Below are 16,794 nucleotides of genomic sequence, written 5' to 3'. Positions count from 1 at the left end.
AATTGTTAAACATCAACATTTCTTTCCAGACACAGTGTCACAGAAAAGGATCAGTTTCCACAGTGATTGTTTTTAAAATGCACCAGCACTTGTTGGCGTGTGACATGAAGCAGTCCGAACATATAAATGGGACTGGAGTGCACTGATGGAACGCTTTTCGACCGTAACTGTTCGCATCTCATTCACCCTTTCACATAGTCTTTGTAAATAAAATAGCAATAATTATAGTGACCACAAATACACAATAAGGATACAAGGTGCAACTAAAGGGCACAAGAAACTGTAAGCGGCACATTCCTTAAGTACAGCTCACGAAAGGTATGCAGAGAATGAGGCTGAGAGGAACACAATGCAATTCAACAGAAGCATCAAGAGCTGGTTGTTCTGGAGGAGGGTGTGTGTGTATGCGTGTGTGTGTGTCCGTCCATAGTTTCGGATACAAAATACTAATCCATTTTCAAGTCAGGTTTCTACCTTCTACATGAGACTTTATTGAAATTCTATTCAATCAAATCCTTTAGTTTTAATTTGATTGTTTTTGTGTTATTTAGTATAAAGTGGGAATCACCAGAGGTCCCGCGATATATTATCACGATACTGCGATATATTGCGATTTATTACTTTTTTCAACTTCAAATGATGTCCCCAAAGGAAAACTGTCAACGTGTTTTATCGAATAAGATAAAGTTTTCAGTATGTTCATCTCATTTCAATCATTTTTATTGCGGAAGAATATGATTGTCAAGCAGACAGACTGACCAACAATGTCATAAATGTTGCATGAACCTGACAAACTCAACTGTTTGTATTACTACATAGTCCAACTTAACTAAATGCAAACGTGTGGACTCAGTATATGAACTATAACTTATATAAGTAGGATATAAGAGTTATATAACTCAGTATAACTTGTGATGTGTGGACGTCGAGGTTGGTTCCTACCAATCACACTGACCCGGGACCTTTGCTGACCTCACCAGAAAACAACTCAGCACCATCTAGTGGACTGAAAAAGCAATTGATTTGATTTTTCTAAAAAAAAAAAAATCTTTTATTTAAAAAAAAAAATAGTTTATATAATAAAAGATCGATACTTGGCGTCCGTGTATCGATACAATATCGGCACGCAAAATATCGCGATACTCTGCTGTATCGATTTTTCCCCCACCCCTAGTATTTATGCCCTGCTAATATAAAATAACAACAAACTCTTAATTTATCATTTGTATAAAACATAATCTGCATGTATTGGAGTGCTTTACAAACTGTTTAAAGCCTTTTCTACTTGTTCTGTAGGAGCACTAAAAGCTAAAGCCAGGTTTTGAAGATGTATCTCTTTGGTGTCATCTGGTGGTAGTATAAAGAATTAAATTGTGGCACACAGCAATACGTGACTCCGCCTCCTCCTCATCTTCCTGCACACCAAGGACCCTTAACTCAAAATATCTTATATCAACTTGGCTAGATGCTTTAACAGCAAACAATAACCAAATTAATTAATGTCAAATTAATAAACGCCACTGTCTAAACAGTTCCTGACAACAGGATAGTGGATAGTGTATCAATAGCTTTAAGCTGAGAAACACATTTCCCTTTTTACATTAGCTTTACTGTATATTTAACAGAAATGGATGTTTGCATTGCTCTTGTAAAAGTCAAAGAAGGCGTGATTAGTTCCCAGTGTTAACATGAATTGACCTGGCCTGATTATTTCATAAAAACGGCAGGAAATTCTATTCTGTTCTGTTTATAATCATTGACAGCTCACTAAATATTATTCAACAGGTCAAGGACACATCTGTTCTGTAACATTTTACTTCCCAGTAGTGATGTGAACACAGGAAAACATCTGCAGACTTTTCTCTCTCTCACACACACACACACTTTCCCTGACCCCAAGAGCTCAGGACCTCACACTGCCTCAGTCGGTGTCCTCTGAGGGATGAAATACTCTGTGGGGATGCTCGTCCACAAACTTGAATATCAAGCACATTTGTCATAAAGGTGTCACTCAGACAGTAGGACATTTAAAGTACATCCAAATAATACAAATGCGGTAAACCTTTCAAATTCACAAACTTCTTTTCGTACTAGCTGGATTTTAACCTGGGAGAGAAGAGAAACTGGAGCACGCTGCTCAGCCTGAACCATCCAATTAGCAAGAATACATACATCTGGGCAACAGCTGTGTCTTCTTCAAAGTCTAACTGAAGTGCAAGTTGATCACTGTGATCTTGTTTCACACCTTTCTCACTTTATTGTTCTTTGTTTGAAAAGCAACAGACTGAGGATGCCCCTGCTGGATGATGTGAAAATCTCCTGTTGAAGTTCCAAAGATGAAACAGCCAGTTTGTGGGTGGCTTCGTGAACAACAGGTTGAAGACAAACACCTTTTATGTGTCACATGTCGGTTCTTCATGACCAAACCAACTGAATCTGTATGTCAACTTCAAGACTTAATTGCACAACATAATTACAAAATACAATATACTCCTTGTTGGGTATTCGATATTCTCAGTGTTTCTGTTATTTTTCCCTTTAACCTTTCTATTCATTCAAACTGTCACATAGCCTGATATTTGTGTAGACCTTACGACTTTACATTTTTTTCTTTCTTTTTTTTTTACATCAAACTACACAAGTTATCTATTGACATTTGTATTATCACACGTCTAATCAATGTTGAGGCTATTTTGGTGGTTTTCACTCACTGATAAGAAACAGTGTGGGAAAACATTCACCTGTGGTTGATGCACAGAGACAAACACTGAACGCTGTTGTAACTAAAATGTTTTTTTCTTTATAAAATCACTCTACTGACCAGATAAAATGTTCTATTTTCGTCTGTACACATTGAGTTGTATTATTTCAAAATAAGACTCTGTACTATAGAAATGTTATAGCAAGGCCAACATCCTCAACGTGGCCTGAAAGAAACCTGTAACACTGCTAGAAGCCCCAACACGACATCCATCCATTCGAGTTGTTTTTTACATTTTTTTTGTGTTTCTGAACCACAAAATAACGAGGAACGTGATCAGATGAATACCGCGCGCGCGCACACACACACAAAACCCTCTCCTCCCTCCCCTGCTCTGTAACGTAGAGCTCAGCTGCTCCTCTATGGTATTTCCCACAATAACATCACAGGTCGACACGTTGCCTCTGTCTTTCTGCCTCTGACTCCCTCCACTCCCCTCTCTCTTTCCCCAGGCACCGGACCGGACCGGACGGACACCTTCTGGTTTCAGGTATGAACTGGAGCGGACAAGAGCAGCACATCCACACATCAGCAGGTTTGACGCTGCAGCAGTGGACGGTTTGGTTCAGTTTTGGGATTAGGAAGGTTTAAGCCTGCCATTGAAATGGCCTGGAGGGGTGAGATGAGGTCGTTCTCAGCTCAGACCGGAATCGGATTGTTGTTTGTTTGTGTGTATATTGGCTGACATACTTTTAATGAAGGGAAAGTGTTTTTCTTCTTCAGTAATCGGCAGGTGCATGTTAGGCTGTGAGAGAATTAATTTGTAATTTTATTGTTTTATTCTCAACAGACATTAAACAAATGTTGATATACCTAAAGTTCTAGCCACGATGTGCTGCCTCATCTTCATAAATGTAAATATGTTTTGATTACTGCTCGTGATTGTTCTGTTGACCAGTGATAATTTATTTATCTAGTTAAAATATCATCTTTTTGGCCAATTTGTTGTTGACATTACATTTAACTAACTGCTGACCTCAGTTGTATTCGTCTTGCCATTGCCTCTGCTGATATTCAGAGCTGATCAGAGGAGTGTAGAAGAAAATCAGCATTATAACTTTGAACTGAACTGAACTCATTTGGGCTCACACGTAAACAGTTACATAAATTGTTATTCTGGTTCTCAGCATCGTTTTGGGAAACAGGGCCAGATAAAAGAGTGATTCATCTATCAAAGTGCACCAAAACATCTCTGTACATGGAGTTGTGTTCTGTGTGCCCTGAACAAAATAGGAACATGCCCAAATTGTGTGTCCTGTTTTGTCCTGTTTTGATTGAACAGACAGGTTTGAATGATGCAACACAACAGAAGGGGCGTGAATTTTGACTATAAGAGTGAGCTGTGAAGAACAGTGCATTGGGAGTCGTTTTCAATATACTGAACTTGTTGATGTTGGCTTGTTCTTATTAAAACACTTCCCGCTGGTTGGCAACCCCAGTTTGTCATCTCATCCTGTTCATTTTGCCACGACAGGAGCTCCTGTGAAAATGCAGAAGATGTTAATCAAGCTGTTGGTGCTAGTTGGGTGAGTAAATTGAAAATGTGTCCGTTGATAACATATTATTCTAACAAACTAAATACCAATGTATTCATTCACAAACAAACAATGAATAGGAGGAAAAACACTGTTAATTTCAAAGCCAAAACAATCTAAGGCTTTAAGCTTTAACATATATGAAATACAATATAGATACATGTGAAATAAATATGAATATTCAAAAACAAAAACACACAAACTAAGCTGTACAAAAGCATACACAATTAAATTATATTCAATTACAAATTATTATTTATTATACCAATGATCAAGAAATCCAAAAACTAATGCCATGCAAGTCTTTAAACTTAGACATTTCTTAAACATATAAAAGTATTTTCATCACCACTATTGACAGTTATAGTTATATAAATTACATATATTATAGGGCTTTAAAACATCATGAACAATAAGACGCTCAACCTTCGACATTCTCAGAGAACAAGAAAAATCTATTCAAAGACAATTCTTCTGTTGTTTTTTAGAATCATTGGTTGGAGTCACGGTGCCATTCAGAGACCTGACTATGATGACACACGAAACCCGGAGTTCCTCAACCCGTCCTGGATGGCAAGCATCCCCGATGATCAGCCGCTGTCTGAGGTCACTATGCCGGGCTCCCACAACACCATGGCTCTGTACGGTGGCATTTACGCCGAGTGCCAGAGCTGGAGCTTAGCCTCCCAGCTCCGAGCCGGCATCCGCTTCCTAGACGTCCGCGTCCGTCACGTCAAGGGGAACCTCACCATCCATCACGGGGTGTCTTATCAGTGGGCGCACTTCGGCCACGTGCTGGAGGGCGTGGCCGACTTCCTCGGAGAGTATCCCAGTGAGACGGTGCTGATGCGCGTGAGGGAGGAGTACAGTGAGACGTATGACATCTACGCCGCTGTGGTTGACTACATCCAACGCTACGTCAACTGGGACCTGCTGTGGCACAGCCGGCTCGTGCCGACCATGGGAGAGGCCCGAGGGAAGCTCATCGTTCTGCAAGACTTTTCCGGGCCAGACCTGGGGATGCGCTATGGTTCCTTGGACATAGCCGATGACTGGAGTGTACGAAAACATATTATTCAAACTATTTTGTTCAGTTTTCGAAAACTGCATACAAATGTAGAAAGAATCAAAATGATTGTTTTTGCTGTTCCCTGCAGGTACCCACACTTATTCATGTAAAGGAGAAATGGCAGAGCGTCTACGAGCACCTGGAGGCTGCACCTGCAGGGAACCGGACCCAGATCTTTCTCACCTTCAGCAGTGGAGCTGGTTTGTTTGCGTACCCCAGAGCCGTCGCTCAGCGGGTCAACCCACAGCTGTACGACTACCTGATGGCCAAGACGGACCTGAACCAGCGCCTTGGAATTGTATGCATGGACTTCCCTGCTGCTCCAATTATTCAAATGATCATTGACTTCCAACTGAAAGAGGCAGAAAAGAGCAGAAAGGCCATTAACACAGTATTTGACAAGGCAAGTTTGAAAAATATTCTTTCTTCACTGAAAAAGAAGTTGATCGAATATGTTAATGTCTGAGGCAAAGTCAAGCACGAGGGAAGAGTAGACTGGTCAATGCAATCATTATGGACACCAATTACTGCAGTTATAGCTGTAACCCTACTACTTGTACACAGTAAATATGTCGGAGTAAATTTTACTCAAATTGAAAAAAATTGTACTCAATAAAATACATTTGGTCCCAGTCTATATAGAGTAAAATCTACTCTTGCCTCAGAGTTAATGATTCAGAGTATTTTTTACTCGATTCAGTGTTTGTATTTAACTCTAGATGATAATTTACTCTGTGTAGCATAAAATGAAAACAACTCTACTGCCATTCCACTCCATATAGAACTATATTCCACTCCATATAGAACTATATTCCACTCCATATAGAACGATATTCCACTCCATATAGAACTATATTCCACTCCATATAGAACTATATTCCACTCCAAATCTAACTATATTCCACTCCATATCGAACTAAATTATGATTAAAACCTGTGAGAACTTACTCTGGAAGGTTATCATTAAACCCAACAAGTTAAATAAATCAGATATCAGTGTTTACCAAAGCACAATTTATTATTTTTTATAACAAATGTATCCATACATATTTTACAGAATACATTTTGGACCTTTGGTGTGAAGTATTTGTGAATCAGACTCGTCTGGGTCCCCACAGCTAGCAGGTATGGTTGAAGGCTTTCCACGATGCCGTCCAGATGCCCCTGGATGCTCGTACCAGTCTGTGACAGAAAAAATAATGAATTAGTCAGCTGTAAAATTAGTCAGTTTAAGGAAATGTCTTAATTGACCATAATCTTAAAAAGAGGATTGAAAGGTTTAGAAAAGGGGACAGAACAGTGACGTTTTTCTGGTTTAATTGAACTGTAACCTCACCTTAATGAATTTCACAAGACGGTCACTGGCTTGTCTGGCTGAGAGTTTTCCTGGTCTCTTGCGGCCATGTGGTGATGGTGGTAGAAGGTGGACAAGAACCAAAATGGATGACATGTCACTGTCCCATCCTGGAAGTAAAAATTCATAAATAAGCATTTACTACAAGCGAACAGTCAATCCATTTTTCATTCAAAAACTATTCTCTCTTCCATAACTATGATCCTTTACTTTTAGCATACCATTTTCCACGTCTGTTGTGCATCCAGCATTTTGAACCAGGTCTTGAAGATCGGCTGTCTGTGTGAGGCCACGGCTTTGAACCATGTCTTGGCGATAGGTAAAGGTCTGCTTCATCTTCTCCTTCACAGTTGCTTCATCAGCTGTATGCTTCATAAGCGCAATGGCCTCGCAGCACAGGCTTTCTGTGGTTAGCCCGTTTTCCACTCTGAATGAGTCTCTTTCTGCTTTTGGACCACCTGTAATAGTGGTGGCACTTTTATCAATTACTGGGTTAGTATATCATATTGTGTCCTAAGATATAAATAAGGCTTGAAAAACTCTGCAAGGATGGCCATGCAGGCACTTACGTCTCCAGAAGAAAAATAGGATATATTTATATATATATATATATATATTATATGATTATTCCCTCATCATGCATTATGAATTAGACTTCACACATACCCGTTAGTGTTTGTGACTGACTGCAGGTCTTCTTTTTCCCCTCTCTTAGTAGTTTACTCTTGACAAAGTAAACTACGTTAAACAGTCAGCTGTGGATATAGACTGTACATTTTTTATTCAAATGAGTCATTAGAGTTTGAATGTTAATTACATTCAAACAAATGTTCAAAAAGTGACAGCCCTTGTTGCCATGCAGTAATGTTTACAGATCTTTATTTGAAATAAAAACACTACCCATCTGTAAAACAGCAGTTGAAATATTTACATTCCAAGCAAGTGAAAAGTAAATAGGTTAGACGTTTTAATGTACTTACATAGCCAAACTTGCTCCTAGGATCGGCCAGGTATGGGTACAGGTAGTGATGCCCCTTGCGTAGTCCTCTTTAACGCGTATTGATGTGTAAATTCCACCTGCTAAAAGAGGGGTGTTGTACTGTGTCAATTCAAGACACATGTGTATTAGGAGTGCAGGTATGTAATAATAACATGACAACATACCCATGTTCACTTGTCATATGTGCGACCAATATCTTGACCATATCACGTCTTCTGGCATCCGTTAGGCTTTTTGTTCGGGCATACTCATTCATGATCCTCTCTCTCCTCCAGGTTTGTTCTTCAGGATATCTTCAATCATCTAAGTGGGAAGAACAAAAATGAACACCATGAAACGTTTAAAACAATAATGACATCAAGTATTGTAAAACAGAATGGCCATAATTTTACAACTTCAGTTATTCAGCCATTTACCGTTCAACCTTGGCATTTTTTTTAAACCTTCAGAAAGGATGCAAGGGAAACTGCAGAGCTTACCTGAGCTAGATGACTTCCCTCATCTCTTTGTCTTGTAGCAGGACTATGCTGCAATAGAGTGGTGTCGTCCGAGTCCCTGTCATTGTCTCCACTGAAGCTTGCAAAGGAGGAGCATGAAGGGGAGCTCAAATAATCTAGAAATCATATTAACATTAAACTAATGTGATTAACAATGTGACTATAAGACAATATAAGTGCACACATCCATTATTAGAGGAATGCAAATATTTCACATTGTATCATGCCCACAACAGTTCCAGAAATGGTGGAAAGGGTGAGCAGAGAGGATTTCAAAATATCTAAATAAGTTTTTAAAAAAACCAACTCAGATATATTAAATTGTCTTGCATATTCAAAACATGTTAGATTGACCAAGCCGTACAGATAAATATGAAGTTATAAGCTAATAAGTAACTAGACAAATCTCCAGCACAGTCTTGTTTCTTTAGTAGAAACTCAAACACCTCCTCATCAACTTCGGTCTTTGATTCATCATAGACTTTTAAGTCCAAGGTTGGAAGGTCAAATTTCTTGGCAACTGTGAAGACAAAATAGCAAGGGACAAGCTTAGTGATGAATCGGTTGTGTATTTGCAGAAAAACATAACAGACAGAAATCAGAAGGCTATCTTCACTTGAACATTGTAATCCCAAAACTGACTTAGTGTTCCATGCAGACCTTTGCTATTCCAGGAAAAAGACTTTCAGTTCTGCAAAACGTAGAGTGACATCCCAAGTGTATTGTTCCACAGGTTAGTGTGTGCAATATTTTTCACTCACCACAATCCAAAAATGATTTGAAGGTTAGTTGCCGCTCATAACAAATGTACTTCTGACGATCTCTGTACTTCACTCTTACAGGCTGCATCCTTCATGACAAAAACAATTAAATTAGTTTCATTATCAGAAACAGCTGACTGCCAACATTAGTAATACCATAGTAAGCCAACATTAGAAAGACATGATGCATGGACTAATAGTATGTCTCCACAAGGGTAAACTATTTCATTATAAAAACGAGGGACATTTTAAGCACGTCTTTATTACGCTGTACTAAAGGGACCTGTTCATTCACTTGAATCGCCAATTCGCGTCACTCCAGTCTCATAGTGTCTGTGCATAGACTTTGTATGTAATCTACTGCGTTTGGTGTGAACACAGCATCATAAATGTAACGAGTTGTCTCATCTTGAACAATGTCAACTTCACCTGGTTGTCTCCGACTTGGCCGTCTCTAGCATGCCACAGTGCAACAGATCAATCAGCTTATGCTGCGGAATTCTACCCGCACTTCGCGAGTGGCCCGTGCCAATGTCAAGCCCAGCGAGTTTTAGCGGTCAACAGAGTGAAGTACAACACACATGTTGCATCGACCAGGGTGCTGATGAACTGCAGCGAAACACAGTCCATCTACAGAGCTCATTTCAGAGTAAACTACACGTGTTAGCTAATACTACTTTATTGAGACTTTAATCCAGGTGTTAGAAGCTAGAAGCTAATGTTAGCATCTGGTAACGCGAACAATCAGAAGCTACGGCTCATATCTGGCAATGCAAATCGTGAAGTAACGTTAGGTTAGCTGCAATGTTGCTACACAATGTACCTTACACACATGAAGTTAACCAAAACGAATGACCTTACCTGACATGTTATTTCAAATGCCGTCTGTTCCTCACTTCAGCTCTTCCGTACCATAAAACGTCAACTCTTTCCAGTGTAGCCAGAGGTGTCATGGCGGCAGAAACGCAACTTAAGGAACCGTTGTTGGCGTGGTCACGCTGTTTTACGCCAATATATTTTATTCTGAATATTTACTCACACTCTACTGGCTACTGGAAGTAATTACACTCCAAAATGATTAAATATGACTCCTTCAGTGGGAAATAATTGTAACTCCGGAAAAATTACTCTCCCGTTTTTCCTGTGACCGTCTCATTGTGTCATTCACCAAAGATACTGGGAACACAATAAATTAAAAACGTATCAGAAATGGCAGCATGACATGAGGACCGTAAGCAGCCGTGTATCATTGTCACAGGGTGGCGTGCTGCTGCAGACGCACGTTGCATCAGTTTGCGTTAACATCCTGTTCTGGGTTGTGGGTTTGTCAACCTTTGCATCACAAACCCACTTCAACTGTCACACAACTCAAACCACATTCTTACTGAAGCAGATCGCTGATTTCACCTTGGATGTATTGTCTTTGCATGGTTTACTGTTACCTTTTTAAAAACTTCAAAATAATATTACTCAGTATTTTAAACGGCCCACTCCAAGAGAGGGAACTTCACCGATTTCACACATCAGTGTCTTGTCTGTTTACAGGTTTTGGGGAGTGCAACTGCATATGAGAAAACAGTCATATAAAGTATGGCTCCTCAGGGAGCTTTGATAAATTGCCTTAAGAGATTTTACTTGAGACTGGAGACAAGCTTGGGCCATCAGCTCCCACACCTGTTAAAAACTCTTAATTTGTTTTCTAAAGATTTGATCAATAATTATTCATCTCTGCATTTGTCTTTCCCTTGTGAGTTCCTAGCTAACCATTCTGACAACCACTGTAAAAAGGTGTCACTCTGTCAAAAAACATTTTTTAGGAATCATTTGAGTGTATACTTTTAAAATAAGAAGCAAATTGAATATGTATTTTAACCAACCCACAGCATGCACACTCAGTTTTTACTGCACAGAATGTGTGATGCAAGTGCACCCTGTGTATTTACGACCACACTGCTGAGATCTGATAATACATCTTTTTCTCTGTGCAACTGCAAGTTCACCACTTCATATTTTCTGCGTTGGATTGCATTAATTTAGCCCTTAACCGTGCAATCCCATTAAGTTTTACTGATCGATGAATTTCAAAATAGAAATAGGACACCATGTGAGTGGTTTGTGGCTTCAAACACACTTTGCATGCAGATGTTTTTTTTTATATCAGATAACAGATTTTATCATTGCTTCTTCCTAGTTAAACACAGAGAGTGTTGCAAGACAGTTGCTGAGATATGTTGGCTTGAACAACATGTCTTAACTTCCTGCCAAAAAAAAGATGTGAACAAAGTCAACACTTTGTTAAGAAGTGTCTAACGCCGCGGCAAATTTAGAGAAGAGAAGAAGAAGAAGAAAAAAGGTTTTAAAGTGTCTCCATTCAGAGCTGGACAGGTACAGTATAACACTGCTGCTGCAGCTCCTCTTCCTGTTTGTGTTTGTGTATAACTGTGACAAGACTCTTGCTATTTTTTTTACAGATATGGACCCGTCTCCACACGTCGAAGTCGGGCCTCAAAGTGCCGTGCGGATTTCATCATTTGGTTAGAAGTCTTTTTTTTCTCCGTCACATTTATGTCTCCCTTATGTTATGTTTTAGATACCACGCCTTGACCCTCTTCCTCTCTCACAGTTGTGCTGAATTTCATTTGGTGGATGGTTATGATCGCGGCCATTGGTTTGGGTGGGTCTACTTCTGTTTGATCACTGTAATATTTTTGTGTATTATTTTTGTGATTGTTGACCGCAAGCAGTATTATTTTTCACGACTCTTTTTCGTAAAGCCATGTTAACATTAACATATTTCTGGTTCTGCACACCTGCTTCATAGGGGCTACACATATGGGCCGTTGTCCAGTGCAGCCCAACATCCCCATTTACCTGATAGTGCTGGGAACAGTCCACCTCCTATCTCTGTCTCTGACCTACAGCCAGACCAGCTGGGGGGACGGCATGGCCTACATCATGTGCTCGGCCTGCACGGCTGTCCTACACCTCTTCAGTTTTGGCTGGTTCCTTGCAGGTGGGAGAAAATGTAGCAGAAATGTTATGTTTAGACATATTTCATTTCATACAAATTTCCCCCTGGGGATGAATAAAGTATCTTATCTATCTATCTATCTTCTTCAGTATATTTACTGAAGTGCTGTACGTAAGTACAAATTTGACTGTTTCCATTTCATGCTATTTTATTCTTTTACTTTCTACTCCACTGTTATTCAAAAACATATACAACACGCGGTTTAAAGCCCCGGAAAACTTGATTTTAGATGTAAAGACAAGTTTTCACGGACTTCAAAATTTGACACACAAAACTTCCTTAACAGTTAAACGCTCAAAAACTCTATCAGGTCTATGTGGGTGTGATTTGATTTGACAGTTGATTGACATTGACCAAACATCACACCAATTGTCATCAATTTCTGATTCTCAATTGGTGAACGGGAGTATGAGACATCATCTATTATTTTCTTTCTCGCACCTACTTTTAAAAACCAGTGAAAACCCATTACTACAACCGTTTGTGTTCATGTTGGATTCAGTCAGTTGTAGTAAAAAGCTGATTGAGAAAATATGTTTTCAGAGCCTTTAAGGTCAGTTTAGTGTGTAGTTTTAAATCAAAATTGAATTGAAACATTCTCCCATAGGCACTACCTGGGTTTATCCTGTTTACCCTCCCGACTACACACTCGGAGCATCTCGATACTGCGACAAGACAACCTACCAGTTTGCCTTCGTTGTCACCACCCTGGTGTGGGTCGCTACAGCCTTCATGTTCGTCTGCAGTTGTTGCTTCGCTCTGGTGACCTGCTGTAAGAATTTGATTTCAGGGAACAGACTGATACCCAACCGCTATACTTTCTATGGTGCCATTGATTCTCATGAACCCGCTGGTGGTGATGTGTGATACACATTTTTGTTTATGTTTTCAAATGTCTAAAGAATTGATTAGCTCTGCAATCTTCCTGCAAAAGCTTGAGGAAAGCTGCCTTACTTCACTTGAGACTTAAGTAATGTTTGTGCAACATTTCAAGGGGTGGTTTTTATCGCACACGAGGAGCCTGAATATGCTCTGTCCAGCTTAATTCAACATTAGTCATTATCCACATGGTGTGTAGTTAAATTTAGGAACAGCACTGTCTCACCACATGCTTCCTGCTGACACCAACAGGAAGCAGTTAACATTTGAGCCGATAGAAGATAAATTGTTAGATAATCTAGTGGCAGCTAATATTGATTCAGCATTTAGATAGAGAATAAATATTGGTACCGTGTTTTTATATTCTCCTCATATGTGTGTGTTAGTTTTTTGTTTGTTTTTCTGCAGTGGAATAACTTGCCTTGATTGCACCACTTAAGGTTGTATTACTACAAGTGAACATACTGTTCAGTATAATCAATAAAAGTTTAATACGTTGTTTGCATGATTTAATTGTGTGAAAAATTATATTCCACACAACTGATGTTTTTAATGAATCCTGGGTACTATTGAAAACCCGAGGATTGTTTGGTTGTCTTTAGTTCAAATTTTAAAATGTGTTGCTCTTGAAACTTGGGAAACTTTAACCACACCCAACAGTGATGTCACTGTGTACTGACACATTGTGGCGTACACTTCTACATCAAAGGTGAGACGATAAACCACTGAACTTCAGCCACAACAAGACTTTTATCTGAATTGAATGTATACTGTAGCGCCTATGCAATGATACATTTGCATCTTTAATGTTTTGTCTAATTCTGCTTTGGAATCTAAAAAGTATTGCTGCAGCATTAAATAGTACATAATAAATAGATAAAAAGAATAAAAGATCAGAGACCAAAGATACAGTAAGCTTTTTGGCTCTTTTTTTTTGTTATAACATTTTCCTAATGCAACTTATGAATGAACATATGCAGTGCAAATAAAAAACACAACAAAAATATGATATTTTAAAAGATTGAAACGCCAGAATATTCTGATGTAGTCACTTTTTTACATCCAGATTTTGAGATTTTCTCAGGCGATGACTTTTAATTCAGGCTTCTGTTGAGACTACTATTCCAGCCGATGTGGTCCTTTTGCGTCACACAACCGGAAGCCGCTCGCTATCGTTAGCATTCGTTAGCTAACATGCATGCTGCGGTGCTCTGACTAAGGGATAACTATATGGTGCAGGAGCCTAAGCCCAGACTGCGTTGAGCTTCTGACTGATTTATTTGCGGTGATTTATTGAAGGCGGAGAATCTCAGCGTCTGATGAACATGTGGAGCTCAGGCCGCCGTGTCCTTCACGAGCTGCTCGGCCAGCCGGCTGTCAGGAGCTTCTCTCTGACTGCTACTCAGGTCAGTGTCTCTGCAGGCTTTAAACAACATGATTCATAATCTGCTGTTTGTTTGAAAACGTTTAACTCAGGACCGTTATGACACGCATCGTTACTTTAGGAAACAGTGTCCAATCACTGTAATGTTCAGTGTTTGTTTGAAAACACTGTGTTAATGCTGCTGGAAGGGCAATGGAGTCTAATGTTATTAGGTCTGCACCTAAAAGTTATTTGCATGATCAGTTAAAATTATGTTTGATTTAATCTTTTTACCTATAAAACGTAATTTAGTAGTAAAAAAAGATTAATCATACGTTTAATATACTTGTTTTGTCAGACCAACAGTCCAAAACTCAAAGGAACGGAGACAAGTAGCCATTTATAACATTTCAGAACCTGTTACCAAAGAATATTTGAAATCCTTTTCTTGAATAAATTATTTATGAAGTAGTTATCATACATGGTTGTTGATTGTTTTTCTGCTCATCCGTTGATATATTTATAAAAGCAATTTGGAAAATGCCATCTAAAGGTGGGCATTCAACGCAACTTGTTTTGCACCCGTCATTGCAATAAGTACTGTATTTAAAGAATGTCACGCATACTATCAGTTGGTGGTGAGTATAACTGGGTCCACCTTCATTAACATCCTCACTACAGTGTTCTGCTGGAGAGCCATAAGAACATAAATCCACACAATTAACATAAATAAAGGTTTTGTGAATGCTACGAGACGTGACGGCAGACTTTAAAGGTTTGTGGTTCATATTTCTTCAGAACACGGTTGTGGTGGAGCGCTGGTGGCAGGTGCCCTTATCTAAAGTAGGCAGTCCGCCGAGGCTTCACCCTCGAAGACACCGGATCTACAGGTTGGTTGAAGACACCAAGCTTGCTCCCAAAGAGAAGATGGAGCTCATCCTGACTCAGACGGTACCCAGTGAGTATCTACAAGTACAATATGCTCTCACAGTAGTTTTCTTAAGACCAATGAAACTCTTCACATTATTAAACTAACTTTGGGTTTTTTTTCTTACAGAGCTTGGTGGGCGAGGAGACACTGTGTTTGTGAAAAAGTCCGTCGGGAGAAATAAGCTGCTGCCCCAAAGCCTCGCAGTCTATCCATCGCCAGAGAACAAAGAGATGTTTGCAGAGGAGTTAAGAGTGTGTGCTTCATTTTTAATACGGTCATTTATTCCCCCACATATCAGATAGCAATGTATAGATATTAATGATTCATTTTACCAACAGCTTCTGCGTGAGGGGAAGCCAGAGGAAAGAATCCAAACGCGCACCGGACAGTTGGTGAGTTATCTAAAAGCATTTCATTGTTTCCAGTCGTCTATGCTGGTCACAGTATTTAGGAGATGAAAGGCACGGAACAGACTAACAGCAGTTTCTTGATACATTTTTTTTCTTTTTTACAGACAGTGGAGCTCCTGAAACGCACCAAGTTGAAGATAAACAAGATGCCTTTGGATGAATTCCAGCTCAATAAGGAGGTCGTCTGCAGACAGTTTCAGAAGAAGGTATCTGTCTTCTCGTCCTCGTTTTGTGCTGTTTGACATTAAAGTACCGGTAAGTGCTTCTGCTCAACATCCAAGTAATTGTTTTATTGACCTAAATAAACATTTTCCTCAGCTGGGAGTTGTGATCCCACCTCATGCATTGAGTCTCCCCTTTGAGTCAGTCAAGGACTTGGGCGACTACTGGTGTGAAGTTACGGTAAGAAATGTTCTTTTTCAGTGCATCACAAACATGATTTCATTATCAAACGTTTGAAGCAAGTGCAGCTCAGCGCTATAGATGCCTTTTTAGTAGTTGGTAGGAATTGATTCCAACCAGCTAGTCTTTAAAGTGTTTTTTTACATATGGGTACTGTATGTTGCAAGAAAAAACACATTTAGATGTTCTTGCAAAATGCAGCAGTTTCATATAAGAAATACTATTATTTATTTAATAACATTTTCTTTCGAGACTTAACTTTTTGTGAATATTTCTCCAGTGAGCTCGTCTTCATGTCTCCCTGAACCACAAACAATTCAAAACTTGACTGAACAGAAGCAGAGTAAAGCAGTTATTCTACTACAGACCAGACTGCTTATTCTTCACATTTGTTCTCCTCCAGGTTAATGGAATGGACGTAGTTCGCGTCCCCATTTCACTGTTGCCGTATGAGGACCCGTCTGCTAGTTACCAGCAACAGTTGAAAACACAAATGCTGCAGGCGGCTGCAGATAGCTTACAACCTGCTGTGAAAGCAGTTGCTGCAGTGGAAGCTGAGGAGGAGGGAGCTGCTGTGAAAGCAGTTTCTGATGCTGCAGTGGAAGCTGAAGCAGGTAAAGACTCTGTGAGTCAAGTCAGTGGAGCGGCAGCAGAGGAAACGGAGGCGAGTACACAGACGAGTCAAGACACAACAGCACCACCAAGTGACAGCTCGAAAAAGGATTAAAAGACTCCAAATGAAGACGTGCATAGAACTACAATGGAGATTGTTTACTTATAATACACATTATACATGAATCA

At 39.6% G+C, this 16,794-nt stretch overlaps 3 protein-coding genes across 3 annotated transcripts; all 3 read left to right on the top strand.

Moving 5' to 3' along the window:
• Positions 1–2,051: 2,051 nt before the first annotated feature.
• LOC306791137 (1-phosphatidylinositol phosphodiesterase) lies at positions 2,052–5,831 on the top strand (the record flags this gene model as incomplete). Its single annotated transcript, XM_079287763.1, has 5 exons — positions 2,052–2,056; positions 3,214–3,296; positions 4,236–4,287; positions 4,785–5,355; positions 5,454–5,831. The coding sequence occupies 5 exons, from the start codon at positions 2,052–2,054 to the stop codon at positions 5,829–5,831; spliced, it is 1,089 nt and encodes a 362-aa protein (XP_079143889.1).
• Positions 5,832–11,293: 5,462 nt separating this feature from the next.
• Positions 11,294–13,384, top strand: LOC306790990 (transmembrane protein 272-like). The gene is made up of 5 exons (XM_079287564.1): positions 11,294–11,362; positions 11,449–11,511; positions 11,601–11,651; positions 11,799–11,990; positions 12,616–13,384. Exons 2-5 carry the CDS (start codon positions 11,451–11,453, stop codon positions 12,873–12,875), a joined length of 564 nt encoding a protein of 187 aa, XP_079143690.1. The 5' UTR covers positions 11,294–11,362; positions 11,449–11,450; the 3' UTR covers positions 12,876–13,384.
• A 673-nt stretch (positions 13,385–14,057) lies between these two features.
• mrpl9 (mitochondrial ribosomal protein L9) lies at positions 14,058–16,785 on the top strand. The gene is made up of 7 exons (XM_079287632.1): positions 14,058–14,293; positions 15,049–15,208; positions 15,308–15,432; positions 15,520–15,573; positions 15,696–15,797; positions 15,910–15,993; positions 16,397–16,785. Exons 1-7 carry the CDS (start codon positions 14,207–14,209, stop codon positions 16,718–16,720), a joined length of 936 nt encoding a protein of 311 aa, XP_079143758.1. The 5' UTR covers positions 14,058–14,206; the 3' UTR covers positions 16,721–16,785.
• The last annotated feature ends 9 nt before the right edge of the window (positions 16,786–16,794 follow it).

Source organism: Melanostigma gelatinosum, assembly GCF_949748355.1.
Source record: "Melanostigma gelatinosum genome assembly, chromosome: 17".
Taxonomy (NCBI): Eukaryota; Metazoa; Chordata; class Actinopteri; order Perciformes; family Zoarcidae; genus Melanostigma; species Melanostigma gelatinosum.
Note: the sequence above shows the minus strand (reverse complement) of the source record. Positions and strands in the feature narration are given on the sequence as shown.